The sequence below is a fragment of the Rhincodon typus genome, chromosome 5 (genome assembly GCF_021869965.1).
Source record: "Rhincodon typus isolate 14 chromosome 5, sRhiTyp1.1, whole genome shotgun sequence".
NCBI lineage: Eukaryota > Metazoa > Chordata > Chondrichthyes > Orectolobiformes > Rhincodontidae > Rhincodon > Rhincodon typus.
Window position 1 is genome coordinate 110,189,615 of NC_063336.1, and position 16,458 is coordinate 110,206,072.

General features: G+C 39.2%; 1 protein-coding gene across 1 annotated transcript in view; it reads right to left on the reverse strand.

The window, feature by feature from the left end:
- Positions 1-16,458, reverse strand: part of LOC109936086 (structural maintenance of chromosomes protein 6-like) — a 105,406-nt gene that overhangs the window by 52,857 nt on the left and 36,091 nt on the right. Inside the window, exons 7-13 of the mRNA XM_048597115.1 lie at positions 15,795-15,875; positions 14,755-14,856; positions 10,741-10,860; positions 6,835-6,933; positions 6,195-6,341; positions 2,205-2,290; positions 126-290 (exon numbers count right to left, since the gene is read on the reverse strand). Of these exons, the coding sequence (XP_048453072.1) occupies positions 126-290; positions 2,205-2,290; positions 6,195-6,341; positions 6,835-6,933; positions 10,741-10,860; positions 14,755-14,856; positions 15,795-15,875 (800 nt within the window). The remainder of the gene's footprint in view (positions 1-125; positions 291-2,204; positions 2,291-6,194; positions 6,342-6,834; positions 6,934-10,740; positions 10,861-14,754; positions 14,857-15,794; positions 15,876-16,458) is intronic.

Consider the following 16,458-nt stretch of genomic DNA (forward strand, 5'->3'; position numbering starts at 1 on the left):
TTTCTTTTAACCCATAAATTATGATATTGTTCTGCTAATTTCATTTTGGTGGTCTGTACAGATAGATCAACGTGATATTAGCAAATGGTGCCAGATAGTCCTCACCTGTAGTCTCGATTACTAACCTCAGATTATCCTGTTCATCTTTCAAATTGCTGATTGTATCGTAATCGTTTTCTATTTGCTTTAAGATTGTGGCTTCCTCTTGCTTTAGCGGTTTCAGTTGCTCTTGAAGGTTGTTAATTCCATCTTTCAGTTCTGTGAACTTAGCTTTCGAACTTTGACACCCCCTTTCGAAGTAAATTTGGGGAAAAGGAATGGAAATGTATTGCAGTGAATAACATGCATGAGCGTTAATTACACCTCCAGTGTTTTGCTGATACTCAGGTTTAGAGACAGGAACTCCGTATCCATTCAGGCTTTTCTGAAAGTCTCTCATTAACATATTGCAGCTATGCCCACGCTCTATCTTGTTTGACTTATTTGAAGTGTAGAGATTGGATATGGGATTTCATGTGCAAATCTTAGAAATTATAACTTAAGGCTATGCCTAGACTTTCTGTTCCTGGAGAAAAGCTTCTCTTTGTCTGGAATTGGTTTTGAAAATTAGCAAGAAGCTCATTAACTGGAAACAATGACCCAATTTGAACGATCTATGTCAGAAGCAGCAAAGTCCAGTAATCCACAGGCAGCACTGGGGTGGATAAATGCTGAAACCACTCCTTTGACAGTACATTTTACAGTCTTTGATTCAAACCTTCTATAACCATTTCAACAGCTACCGAGAGAAGGCCAATGCATAAGGTAAGTGATGGGGAGAGGATGGCTTGGATTGACAGATAAGAGAGAGCAGGAGGTGCCAGGTTAGTGAGGAGGTATGGTGCCAGGTAGATGAGGGGCAAGCGGTCAAGTAGGTGAAGACAGTGGGCAACCAGATTGGTGAGGAGTAAGTTGTGAGGTGGGTGAGGGTGTAGCGTGTAGGTAAAGGATGGGCAGGGGTAGGGTGGCAGATTAAGTGCTTGAGGGCTGAGGGTGGGTTCTAGTGGGGGTGGGAGGGTTGAGTGGAATGGGGAGACAAGTTTGATCAGCTTGTATCTGGATTCGGGGAATGGAAAGGTGTAATTGGATGGGTGGGGGGGTGGTTTGAGGCGGCGGGGAGTTAAGGGAGGGAGTCCAGGAGGGAGTGGTCAGGGGCATGCCCATGGAGGGGGAATCCCTAGCTACCATCAGTTCCGAGGAAGGGTCGCCAGACCTGAAACATTAACTCTGATTTCTCTTCACAGATGCTGCCGGACCTGCTGAGCTTTGTTGCTTGTGAGGGGAAATTGTTGTCAGACTGGTGGGGGAAGGGAGAGGAGATGTCTTAATGTATTTGTTGGAATCAGGGAGTCAGGGCTTTGTTTGGGGGAGTTCATTATTAGGAGGTGGAAGGGAATTAGATGCCCATAGGGATGTGGGGTCTGCAGGTTTGGCTGGGGGGTCACTGCTGAGTTGGAGAAAGGTGTGGGAGTCTATTCCCTAATTGAATAGGAGTTAGAGTAGGTTTTAATCATTCATCTCCTGAATTACAGAGGGTTATGAACACAGCCCAGTCTATTGCAGAAACCAGCCGTCCTTCCATTGACTCCGACTACACTTTCCACTGCCTCGGGAAAGCAGCCAACATAATTAAAGACCCCTCCCACCCTGGTTATACTCTCTTCCATCCTCTTCACCAGGCAGAAGATACAGAAATTTGAAAACATGTCCCAACAGATTTAAGGACAACTTCTTCCCCGCTATTATTAGACTTTTGAATGGATCGCTGGTATATTAGAGTTGATCTTTCTTTACGCATTCTGTGTATCTGTAACATTATATTCTGCATCTGTTCTATTACTTCAATGTACTAATGTAAGATATGATTTGATTGGATAACATGCAAAACAATACTTTTCACTGTATCTTGGTACATGTGACAATAAAAAAATCAAATCAATAACAATCTTGCCCTCAGACGATCTGGGCCATTAACCCTTTCTCTCTTCACAGGTTTTACAAGAACTATTGAACAATTATAGTATCTCATATTACAAGATATGAATTTAATCAAACTCAAGACAAAAATTGAAGGTTAACTATATCCTTCTGTTATATTCTCAGAGTACAAACAATGAAGCTGGTGAAAATATTCTCTTTCAAGACTGTATTAGTAATTTTCTAACCTACTCAATTCTTCAAATTGCCTCTGTAAACGATCATGATCTTTCTCAAGTTGTTTCAGTTGTGACTTGCAGAGATGGACTGTGGCCTGGAAATTAAAGTAATAGAAATATTTTCACTCTAGGTCTTGCGCATATTCGCCATATCACATAATTTTAAATCTATCTTATGGCAACTGATACCTTAGAGACATCAATGGGAGATTGGCACAAGTTTGTTGCCTCACACCATCACTAGTCTGGGACTTGATTAATCAAGGATGAGATTCACTTATCATATCATTGAGTACGCTGTGCAAACCTGTGCATGAATGACCTTTCTTAATTCACAGCTACCACGCAAGACTACTTTAAAAATAAGACTATAAGTATATAAGACCATAAGATGTAGGAGCAGAAATGAGGCCATTCAGCCCACCAAGTCTGCTCCACCATTCAATTATGGCTGATAAGTTTCTCAACCCCATTTTTCTGCTTTCTCCCCGTAACCCTTGATCCCCTTGACAACCTATCTATCTCCGTCTTAAATATATTCAATGACCTAGCCTCCACCTCTTTCTGTGGCAGTAAATTCCATAGAATGTAGAAGTTTCTCCTTATCTCTGTTCTAAAAGGTCTTCCCTTTACACTAAGGCTGTGCCCTTGGGTCCTAGTTCCTCCTACCAATGTAAACATCTTCCCAACATCCCCTCTGTCCAGGCCATTCAGTATTATAAGTTTCAATTAGATCCCCCCTCATCCTTCTAAACTTGAACAAGTATAGGCCCAGAGTCCTCAAACATTCCTCATATGTTAAGCCTTTCAGTCCTGGGATCATTCTCGTGAACCTCCTCTGAACCTGCTCCAGGGCCAGTACATCTTTCCTGAGATATGGGGCCCAAAGCTGTGCACAATACTCCAAATGTGGCCTGACCAGAGCCTTATAAAGCCGCAGAAGTACATCCCTACTTTTATATTCAAGTCCTCTCAAAATAAGTGCCAAAGTTGCATTTGCCTTCCTGACTACTGACTCAACCTGCAAGTTTACCTTGAGAAAAACCTGGACTAGAACTCCCAAGTCTCTTTGCAGTTCAGTATTCTGAATTTTCTCCTTATTTAGAAAATAGTCCATGCTTTTATTCTTCTTACCAAAGTGCATGACCTCACACTTTCCCACTTTGTACTCCATCGGCCACTTCTTTGCCCATTCTCCTAACCTGCCCAAGTCTTTCTGCAGCCTCCCCACATCCACAATACTACCTGTCCCTCTACCTATCTTTGTACTGTCTGCAAACCTGCTCAGAATACCCTCAGTTCCTTCATCTACATCATTAATGTATAAAGTGAAAAGTTGTGGTCCCAACACCGATCCTTGTGGAACACCACTTGTCAGCAGACCCATCCTGAGAAAGACTCTTTTAACCCCACTCTCTGCTTTCTGCCAGACAGCCAATGTTCTATCCATGCTAGTACCTTGCCTCTAACACCATGGGCCCTTATCTTACGCAGCAGCCTCCTGTGCGGCACCTTGTCAAAGGCCTTCTTGAAGTCCAGGTAGATAACATCCATTGGCTCTCCTTGGTCTAACCTGCTCATTACTTCCTCAAAGAATTCGAACAGATTTGTCAGGCATGACCTCCCCTTGATGAAGCTGTGCTGACTTTGCCCTATTTTACCATACACTTCCAAATATTCAGAAATCTCATCCTTCACAATGGATTCTAAAATCTAATCTACAACTGAGCTTAGGCTAATTGGCCTGTAATTTTTAGTCTTTTGCCTTATTCCCTTTTGAAACAGGGGTGTCACATTAGCGATTTTCCAGTCCTCTGGGACCTTCCCTGACTCTAGCAATTCCTAAAAGATCGCCACTAACACCTCCACTATCTCTTCAGCTATCTCCTTTAGAACTCTGGGGTGTAGTCCATCTGGTCCTGGTGATTTATCCACCTTCAGTCCATTCAGTTTTTCTAGCATCTTCTCCATGTCTTGGCAAATGTCTTAGCAATACTTTTTGATGCCATTCATAGAGTCATACTGCACAGAAGAGATGCTTCAGCCCATCAACACCACTTTCCAGCACTTGGCTCATAATCTTGAATATTATGAAATTTCAAGTGCTTATCCATGTACTTTTCAAAGGTCAATGTGTTTCCTGTCTCCAGTATCTTCCTGGGCAGTGCATTACAGATTCCCACCAACCTCTAAATGACAACATTTTTAAACTCAAATCCCCTTTAAACCGCCTGCCCTTCACCTTAAAATTATGTCCCCTCATTATTGTCCCTTCAACTAAGGTGAACAGCTGATCTCTATCCACTCTGCCCATGCCCTCATAATTTTATACACCTCACTCAGGTCCTCCATAAGCTTTCTCTGCTCTCAAGAAACAACCCAAGGTTATTCAGTCTCTCTTCATAGCTAAAATGCTCCAACCCAGGTAACACCCTGGTAAATCTCCTCCGCAACCCTTCCAGTGCAATTCAGCTTCGTCCAAATTATTCACACCCAGAAATACACAGTCATTTCCAGCACAGACATCATAAATGGAAAGAAATTAGCAATTGGTTAATTAATGCCATGAGTGCCTGCATAAAATATTTCTGAGACAGTCCATGCACCTCTAGAAATTCCACCTAACCTATGCATTGTTTTATTTTTTTAACCAGTGGTTCTTATTAAGAATGTGTTTCAGTGAGAGAGATCTCATTGGAGTTACAGGTAGCTATCATGGCCTTTGGGTTGGGTATGCAACAACCAGCATTTTGAGAGATGCATGAACACAGTGGTTTGGGCAGCAGTTTCATGCGAGAAGTGGAATGGAAACAGAAGTGTAAATGATGTTCACTGGCATATCAGTTGTCAGAATTGATGACAGACTTCCCACCCAAAGGACAGTTGGGGTCCTTAAGTGGGTAATTATGGGCCACTGAAGAGTTCCATTCTGCCACCAGGATGGTGGGGAGGCCTCTGTATACAGGGACATGGCTACCTATAAAGGGTATTCCTTGTTGGCATGAAATCTTCTAATCTGGCATGCTGTGGTACATGGACAGCTGCCCTGCCTTTAGCAACAACAGCCTCTCCTCACCATCGTGTCAGTGGCTGGTCTTGGAAAGCCTGATCTGCTCGCCAAGAATTAAGGGCCTCCTCCATCACTGATGGCCCTGGCAGGCTGCATTGCCAGCAATGGCCATCAGTCTGGGTGGCGCTGCTGGGGCTGGAGAGTTTTCAGTTCTTCGGTTGAACAACAGCGCTTAGAGGTTGGATATCTGCCTTTAAAGTGACTGGAGTCTTGACGCAAAAAAAGTTGCCTGATGAGCATCACGGAGATTCATGGCGAGATTGCCCACAGGTTGCGAACGCATCAACAGAGGTACTGCTGCCAAAGTGAACTTCAGATCAAACTGTGTTGCACTAGGGTTTGCAAAACTAATCTGGACAATCACCAATTTGGAACCCCCACATCCAATCTCCCCTCCTTTTTCACTTTATTCCATTGGGAGGCTCAATGCAATACCATTTACCTGACGCATAACTTTGAAGAACTTTTGTAAGACCTTTCCAAAGTCAAAGTAACAGAAATGTATCTCCAATCTATTAAACTAATTGCCATCTGCAACTAAAATATTCTTCTGAGCCTAAAAAGCCAAATAACCCCTCATTACATTTGAACAATTAAATATATTACTAACAAATTACCAAAAAGACATTCATGTATTGTCCTTTATTTCTACAATTCATTGAACCCTTTACAGAGAACTAGAATCTTTCTTCCGCATTCCTGGCACACAGCCCTTATACTTTTCCACTCCGTTAGGGTTCAGATTTGACAGATTGCTTCTACAGTATACAAAAATTCACCTATTGTAAGAAACTGGTATGCCACATAACATTACCTGAATACCTTAATGCACAATCACCTTATAAACTCGTAGTGGATTGCTTCACCCAACATCTTTATTTTGCAGCATCTGCATACAATTGTGTTTCATTTCACCTAATTGCACTAACCTCACTTTCTTTGCAGGCTTTCTTTTTTCTTGTCATGTTTTCCTTTAAAGTAACGAGCTGTCTTTGCAACTGTTCTTTCTCTTCTGTAATTTTCTGCAACTGATCCTGAGCTGCTTTAAATTTTAGTTCTTCAAAGTTCACCTTGGCCTGTAGAAGAGGGAAAATAATTCCAGTAGGTCCTCTTTAATCTTTCAAGAAAATGCATACACTTATACAGTGCTTCTAAGGTATAAAATTGATCATGAAATGAACATAATGAACATCTTAAAATGGAAATCGAAAGAACTGCAGATGAGGTAAATCAGAGACAAAATAGAAATTGCTGGAAAAGCTCAGCAGGTCTGGCAGCATTTGTGGGGAGAAATCAGAGTTAACGTTTCGGGTTGACCTTCTGAGGAAGGGTCACTCGACCCAAAACATTAACTCTGATTTTTCTCCACAGTTGCTGCCAGACCTGCTGAACTTTTCCAGCAAATTCTACCTTAAAATGGGCATCCCTTCAAATATGTAAAAACATAAATTAATCAAAAACAGGAAACTTCCCCTTCATATAGGCAATTAAATTAACTGTTGTAAGCACCACAAAAGAAAAGCAGTAATAGTTAAGATTATGAACAATGAACTCAAAATATGAGCTCACCTGCCATTCTTCTAGTTCCTGATTATATTTGATACCATGTCGTTGTTCTCCATTAAGACAGTCTTTTATCGATTCCAAATCCTTTTCAATCTCAATGACCTACAGTACAAAATGAATATGTTTATTTCTTTACTGGTTAAAATTCCTCATTAGATTTTGTGGGATGTACTTTCCATAGCATACAGAAGTTAAACTTCAATGTTGATGATTTGCAAATATAAAGGTTATGATTCAAAACAGATTGTGGTGTGTTCTTTTGTAGATTTCTTAATAAGTACAATTACTAGCTAATGGGATCTGAACATCTGTTGATCTGTGCCAAAAATTGGCTCTGCATGACATTTTTCACAATTGACTGCATTTACATACTATAGAGAGCCTGAAGTTTCTGTTTCTTGTGGGTACAAGAGTGAGAGGTAGAATTTTCTTTTTATAAATCAGCTTATACAAAGTATGATTTCAAGTGGAAGAGAATGGACATACATGATACACCAACACTAACTTCGAGGGGACAATTTTAAATCTAAACTGCTTCCTGGTCCTGATATGACCATAAGATATATGAGCAAAAGTAGGCCATTCAACCCATCAAATCCTCTCTGCCACTCAATGAGATCATGGCTGATCTAATAATCCTTAATTCCACTTTCCTGTGTTTTCTCCATAATCCTTGATTTCCTTACAGATTAAAAATCTATCTCAACTCTGAATATACCTAATGACCCAGCCTCAGCTGACCTCTATAGTATAGAATTTCACAGATTCACTACATTCAAAAGGAGAAATTCTTCCTCATCTCTATCTTAAATGTGTGTCCTATTTTGAGATGGTGCCCTCTGGTTCTAGACTCTCCCACAAGGGGAAACAACCTCTCAGCATCTACCCTGTCAAAGCCCCTCATAATCTTGTATGTTTCAATAAGGTAACCTCTCATTCCTCTACACTCTAGTGAGTACAGGCCCAACCTACTCTACCCCTCCTCATAAGATCCCTTCACAAAGAGGATCAACCTATTAAACCTCCCCTGGACTGCTTCCAATGTAGTATAATAACTGTTCACATTATTCTGGGCACGGTCTAATTAGTGCCTTTAATAGTTTTAGCAGGATCTCCCTATTTTGATATTCCATTGCCTTTGAAATGAAGGACAACATTCTATTTGAATTCCCTATTACCTGCATGTTAGCTTTTTGTGACTAATGCAAGAGAAGCCCTCCCCCTAACAAATTCCTCTGTGCTGCAGCTTTCTGTAGTCTTTATCCATTTAAATAATATTCACCTTCTCTATTCTTCCAGCCAAAGGCATAACCTCGCAGTTTCCAACATTATATTTCACCTGCCAAGCTTTTTCTCATTCACTTAACCTTTGTTCTCTTTGTGTCACCCTCAGCACTTGTCTATCCACCTATTTGTGTGTCATCTGCAAACTTGGTGATAGTACATTCTCTTTCCCATCTGAGTTATGAATTTATATTGTAAATAATTATGGCACCCACAAAAATCCCTGTGGCACTCCAATAATTATATGTTGTTAACCTGAAAATGCTACACCACCTCCCACATTTTCTCAACTCTCTGTCTTCTATTAGTTAACCAATACTCTATTCATGCTAATATACTGTCCTTAACACTACAAGCTCTTATTAAGTCACGCAATGCGCGGTACCTTACTGAATGTCCATTGGAAATCCAAATATATTCTATCTACTAATTCCTCTTTAATAATCCTGTGTGTTACTTCTTCAAAGAATTATAATGAATATCAGGCATGAGTTCCCCTTAATGAAGCCATGTTGACACTCCTTGGTTATATTATACATTTCTAAATGCTCTACTACTAGATTGTTTACATCGAGTTTAACATTTTTCCGATGGCTGATGTTAAGTCAACTATATCTGTTTTATTGTCTCCTTCCTTTTTCAATAAGGGTGCTACATCAACAGTTTTCCAATCCTTTGGGAATTTTCCAGGATCTGACGATTCTTGGAAAATTATCACCAGTGCATCCATTATCACTGTGCTTACTTCCTTTAATATCATAGAATAAACACAACAAGTCTGAAGAATCTGGCCTTTAGCTCCATTAGTCTCCCTATTACTTTAACTCATAATATTTATGGCGTTTATTTCTTCTCCTCCTTTTGCCCTTTGTTTATTTAGCATATTTGCAATGCTACTAGTGTTTACCAAAACGATTAATGCAATGCATTTGTTCAGCTAGTCTGCCATTTCCTGGTTCTCCATTATTATTATTTTACCAGCTTCATTCTCCGAGGGATCTATGTTCACTTTGACCTCTCTTTTCCTATTTATATATGTATATATTATCTATATATGTATATAAAAGCTCTAGTTATCTGTTTTGATGTTACTTGCTAGTTTACTCTTAATGTTTATTTTCTCACTCTTCGTTTTTTTTGGTCATGTTTTGTTAATTTATAAAACTTTGCTGATCCTCTGGCTTACCAAGAATGTGTGCTGAATTTTATGTTTTACCTTTCAATTAGATACTATCCTCAGCATCCTTGGTAAATGATGGTTGGTTTGTCCTTTTCCTAGAATGTTTCTTCTTCACTGGGATATATCTTTGTTGTGAGACATGAGGTATTTTCTTAAACATCTGCCATTGTTTCTCAACTGTCTTTTTCACTAAGCTCCTTTCCCAGTCTACTCTAGTCAACTCTACCCTCATTCCTTTCTAATTACCTTCACTTAGTTTTACCTTAATTGTTCTGACCCAGGTTACTCACTCTCAAACTGAATGCTAAACTCTGGCATATTACAATCTTTGTTTCCCAGGTAATTTTTACCCTAAGATCATTTATTAAACTGCCTCATTACCAGATCCAGGATATCCTGATGTCTGATTGGATTCACACATATTGTTCTAGAAAATTATCCTGAATACACTCTATGAAATGATCCCCATGGCTTCCTCAGCCAACTTGATTATCCCAATCTACCAGCAGATTGTCTTTTTTTACATAACCTCATTATTTCCTGATTTGTTCTCTGCCCTACCATAAAGCTACAGTTAGGGGGCCTACAGACTATTCCCACTGGTAACTTCTCCCCCTTGTTATTTCTTACCTGCACCCATATGGATTCTACATCTTCCGATCCAAGATCATTTCTGGCCATCGTATTTATTCTCATACTAGCCTAGCTACCCAACACCCTTTCCTTACTGCTATCCTTTTGAGCAATCATTGGAAGGCCACTGTTGGGGCTGTTCTTCCAAAAGAAAGGATTTGTATTAATAAAGCTCCTTTGGTGACCCCAGGATGCCCAAAGAACTGTAAGGCCAATGAAAAACCTAGGAACATGTGGTAGCCGATCTTTGCACAGTAAGGTGCTACAAATGATATGTAATGTTCCTTTATTTGTTTGGCTGAGGCGTACAGGTTGAACTTTCCCTAGTTTTCTTCAAAATGGTGCCATGTGACCTTTTAAATCCATTTCCACAGGCAGATAGGACATCAATTTATATTCCCGTCTGAAAGACCCTACCCCTGACAGTACAGCACTGCACTGAAATGTCAACCTGGAGGGTGTGTTCGAGCCCCTGAAATGAGACTTATGAACCTTTGTCTAACTCAAATAGCTGATAAAATAAAAATGAACTGACATCAGAATACTGGCTCCAAGGTACCTCCAAAGCATTGCAGGATTACCAAGTCCAGTGTTAGTGTGGTGTGTGCCCTTGTGTGCCCTGAATGAGTGAGAATGGAGACACTGGCATAAGGTTAGCTTAATATTCCTCAAACTTTCCGACCTCTTTGAACATTTTATTATGTTTTTACAGTTATTTAGACAAGACAAAAATGAAAGCATTGCAAGCATGTAAATTGTTTTCATATGAGATCTTTTAAAGAATTATAAAAACAAAATTTCTATTTGTTTACCAGTGCCCAGGCCATCTGATTCTTGAGCTGCTCTAGTTTCTCCTGCAGGCCATTCAACGATTCAAGGCTTTTATAATGTCTTTCCTTCTCCTTGACTTTCTTCTTTAGCTCTGCTAGGTACTTTGGAAACATCGAATCATATTGCTATCAATTTTTAGTTGCTTCAAATTATTCAGTAAAGAATTTATCCTTGCAGCACAACAGCATTGCGCAGAGAGATGTAATAATAAAAATCACTTTCGATATAAACTAGATTCTTTACTCCATACATGTCGCCACATGTGCCATTCCTTTGTAACTAATGCATTGAATGGTAAAGTTAAAGTTTAAGCCAACTGAAAAAAAAGAAAATTAATGAGTTTTCATTTTACCATGGTAGCTTTATTTCGATTTATTGTTTCTGGTTGTTAGGACAGCCCATGGCTGAAGGTAACATAAAATGGCCACCAAGGGTTTTAGAATCATAGAGTCATGGAGACATACAGCATGGAAACAAACCCAATGGTCCTACTCATCCATGCCAATCAAATTTGCCACTGGCCTGCATCTGGCCCATATCCCTCTAAACCTTTTTTATTCATGCACCTGTCCAAATGTCTTTTAAATGTTGTAACTGTCCCTATATCTGGCAGTTCATTCCACACATGAACGTTGCTCTGTGTGGAAAGAGTTGTCCCTAAGTCTCTTTTAATTCTTTCTCCTCTCACCTTCTAAGTATGTCCCCCAGCTTTGAACGTCTCTACCCTAACCATGTATTACGTGATATGTTTCTGAATGGGCTCCAGCAATCTTCACTCTTCCCTCTCACTAGATCCAGCTCAAAGTAATTAAAGGCTTAAAGGGGGAACTGGAGTTTAAGCAAGATTCTCCTGATCTCCTCCCATTGCTTTGGTGAAAATCCTTTTAATTGACATGAAATAGCTGAGGAAGTTTGTTAGCTGAGACAGTAACTTACAGTCAGAATCATGGCATTCATACTCTCAGTAACTAGATAAGATAGGTATAATGAAATGATAAATGCAGCCAACAAACTAATACTGAGGAACGTAATGGAATTCCTCTAAACAAATAGCTGAAGATAGTAGAGAGAAGTCCCCACTCTGCCAACAGAGAGGATTGATTAACAGATTGTGAAAACAGATAAGCTCATAAACCATGGACTGAAGAGCAGATAGCATTGTAAGGGGATAAAAGCAATTTTTGACGAAGGAAAACATTACTGCTGTACTTAGAGAGGATATTTCTGTGGGATCATCCAGTGAAGCAATGTGGGTAGAACTCAGAAATAAGAAGGGGATGATCACCTTGATGGGATTGTACTACAGAGCCCCAATAGTCAGAAGGAAATTGAGGAGCAAATATGTAGAGAGATCTCAGATATATGTAAGAATAATAGGTGTAATAGTAGGGGATTTTAATTTTCCAAACATAGGCTGGGACTGCCATAGTGTTAGGGGCTTGGATGGAGAGGAATTTGTTAAATGTGTTCATGAACATTTTCTTTATCAATATGTAGATGTTCCTACTGGAGAAGAAACAAAGCTTGACCTTCTGTTAGGATCTAAGGCAGGGCAAGTGACTAAAGTGTTAGTAGGGGAGCACTTTGGGACCAGTGACCATAATTCTATTAGTTTTAAATTAGTTCTGGAAAAGGATAGGCCTTGTATAAAAATTAAAGTTCTTAATTGGAGTAAGGCCAATTTTAAAATTATGAAACAGAAATTTTCAAAACTTGATTGAAGTAGACTGTTCTTAGGTAAAGGGGTGACTGACAAGTAGGAAGCTTTCAAAAGTGAAATAACAAGAGTTCAGAGACTGTATGCTCCTGTTAGAGTGAAGGGTAAGGCTGGTAGGAGTAGGGAACAACGGACAAATAAAGATATTGAAGCTCTGGTCAAGAACAAAAAGGAGGCATGTTAGGTATAGACAACTGGGATGAATTGAATCTCTAGAAAAGTATAAGAGATGTAAGGGCATTCTTAAGAGGGAAATCAGGTGGGCTAAAAGGGGATATGAGATAGCTTTGACAGAAAGGGGTAAGAATAATCAAAGAGATTCTACAAGTACATGAAGAGCAAAACAGCAACTAGGGCAAGAATAAGGCCCCTTAAATATCAAAAAAGTCATTTGCATGGAACCATAGGAGATGGGAGAGACACTAAATGAATATTTCATAACAGTATTTACTGCAGAGAAAGACATGGAAGCTAGGAAACTCAGGGAAATAAATATTGATGTCTTGAAAACAGTTCATATTACAGAAGAGGAGGTGCTAGGATGTTACTGGGAATGAAGTGTTTGAATTATAAGGAGAGGCTGGATAGGCTGGGACTTTTTTCACTGGAGGAGTGACCTTATAGAGTTTAATAAAATCATGAGGGGCATAGATAAGGTGAATAGCAAAGGCTTCTTTTTCCCCAGGGTAGGGGAGTCCAAAACCAGCGGGCATATTTTTAAGGTGAGAGGAGAAAGATTTAAAAGGAACTAAGGGGCAACTTTTTCACACAGAGAGTGGTTCATATGTGGGATGAACTGCCAAGGGAAGTGATTGGTACAGGTACAGTTACAACATGTAAAAGGTATTTGGACAGGTACATGAATAGGAAAGGTTTAGAGCAATATGGGCCAAACAGAGTCAAGTGGGACTAGTTTGGTTTGGGAAACTTGATTGGCATGGACAAGTTGGACCATGGGTCTGTTTCTGTGCTGTATGACTCTATAATGCTATAATTGCAATATATTATAATTTATCATTATAATTTTGAGAAAATACACAATGGGAGTTTTACAAGTGCAGCTGACAAATATTTGGGGAGGAGCTTAACAGTCTGAAGGAATGTGGCAAGCACTCACTTCAACGTTGCATGTAACCATTGCAATGTGAATTGTATAAACACTCTATACTTGACCAGGGATGGGTAAAGTGTCTTGGAGATTTCCTCTCTGACCTCTCCCACACTGCATTGGTGAAGAGCCCTGCATAAAGATCGAGTTGTGTTTCCGAACTCGGCTCTCAAGGCTCCTGTTTGACAAATCTCCCCTACACTTATATGAATTACTTTCAAGCTAACACTTCAAAAAAGTATCATTTTCAATAGACCTGATCTTGCTGTTGATATTTAAGCAGAGCCATCTCTTGGAGCTGAATTTGAAATTCAAAACATAGTTCATGCTAATTTTATTAGAAATAGGAGCACGAGTAGGTAATTCAGCCTTTAAAGCCTGTTCCTCCATTCAATGAGATATTGACTAGTCTTGTACTCCAACACCATTTTCCTGCACTATGCCTTTTTCCTTGATGTTTTTAACATGTAAAAAGAGGACAATCTCAGTCTTGAACATACCTAGTGATTAAGCCTCAACAGCCCTCTGGAGTAGAGGATTCCAAACATTCATTACCATCTGAGTGAAGAGATTCTTCCTCATCTCCAATTCTAATTAGACTGCCCCTTATTCTGGAATTCTGTCTTCTAGTTCTAAACTCTCCAGTCAGGATTTCCCAGGATCCATTGGTGGGATGGGGAAAACCTGAGTATTTTTAAATTGCATTTTTCATGTAATGTTTTTAACCTCTTGTTGAAAATCTCTCCAATAGGGCAATCCTGTTTAGAGACATACCTTTCACCGTTGTGGATTTTCATCAACCAATTGATTTATTGAAATGATTTGCAAAAAATGTTTGAATAGAGGAATCGGACTGTTAATCCAGTGACTAATTGCAGTTAAAAATTATTTGCGTTTCCTCAACAATTCTATAGTACCACAAATTTGGGTGTGTGAAGTCACATTCTGATTTGTAAGCAGCAAGGACTTATATACAGGAGTTGTTCTTAACAGGGAGATGGAAAGAAACATTTGGCAATGTATTATTTGTCATACTTATGTTTCATAATGTCTTTCTATGCTTACGTATAGTGCCACAATGGAGCTAAGACTGAAACCTAGTGCTTATACTTAACTCGTTCATTTGGACTGCATCTGAAATGGAGTTAAATATACATGAGCTCAACTCACATCATCCTGCTCTGCAATCCTCTCCCTTGTTATTGTCTTGGTCCGCAGTATTTGAGAATAATCTTCTTGCATTTGATCTAGTCGAGTAGCTTTCATGAAAAACTTCAAAAATACGCATGTTTTAAAACAGCAGCATTTCTTATTTGTCTGCTGTAATCTTGATTTCAGGTAACATTGAGACAAAGTTATTAAACCTTTAGTTAAATAAATCCAGCTATTTAGTAATAGGCACCCTAAAACAACAAAGCTCACATCATCAGCAACTCTGATTACGATTCAGTGTGTGAATGTGTTAAAATTCAGTTAGCTCTGATTAATCAAGCAGTTAGTGGTAACGGTACTGGCCTTATCATTTCCGGTTAAAGAAAAGGCAACTTGGGATACAGTTTCCAAATACTTTCCAGCAAACCCTGCAGTAGATGTGCAGAAACATACACAAGTTGAGAACAGCATCCTGTTTGACATTGATTTTTCTCCCCTCAATGTGACCAAACAGTCCGCCAGTCTGGGTAATGTCTATGGAACTGAGACACTGAAGAATGACTGAAGCCTGGGAAAAGTAGCCCAGAAAAAGCTAACCCCTTTGAATGAAGATGAGAGGATTTTGACAGGTTGCTAAGAAAAATAATTGTTCTTCTATCGTTGTCAATAGATTTTCATTGCATGTAACAGCATATAGAAAACGATCGCTGATGTTCTGTGGTACAGATCATGTGTACGAACCAGAAGCTTTTTTCAATTCTTGAAAGGAAATACATTTAAAATGTCAACCTTTATTATAATAGGCAATGATTTAATAGTTGCCAGTACAAAACACAATTCAACTCAAAGTTCCGTTCAATTCACTATGAGTTAGTTGGTGGCTCTTATTAAAACAGAACTAAAACAAATAATATTTTACCATTTTCACCAAAGTGGAATTACACATACTTAGTCAAACATACTGATGCAGTAATGAATGCAAGATTAAATAATGTTCACTGCACTGAACTTTTAAAAGAGTTGTAGCATTTCACATGAATATGTACAACACAGCTTACCTTATATTTTTCTGGTCCACTTTTTGATTTTAACAAAAGTTTACTCATTTCTTGATTTAAAATGGAGACTGGGTTATCCACCTGTGTAGCAATAAAATTGCATTATGATGTGGAGTGCACTTTTATCTGTCCAGTATGTAGGTAAGGAATAACAGTACTGAGGGATCATAACAAATAACCATTACAGCATACTAGCAGTTGGAATATGCCATAAATTGTCATGGGTCTCCCTCTCTTCACTAAGAACAGGTTGAAGTCAGACTTTACTGAGATGACGCACGGACTTGAAACAGGCAATTTATTTAGATAAGACATTTGTAGTATGCTTATTTGATTGGAAATTACGTGCAAGGGTATGATGAAAAAGCAGGAAATTAGCAGTAGCTAATAATGTTCATTTAACAAGCCAGTGTAGGCAGGAGGAGCTAAATGCCGCCCCAGTGCACTTTAACACATCTGTGATTGATTCTGTGATTTATATCAATGAACTAGACAAATTTCTGACAGCCTGAATATCATACGTGTGTATTTCCTTGCACTCCTGTCTTTATGAAAACAAAAATGAAACTTGATGTTTCTCTCAGAACACCTAATATATACCATAGGACTTTAAACCCACCTTCAACCTTCAAGACTAAGCTGTCCCAAGCTCTTGGCTGGTCAA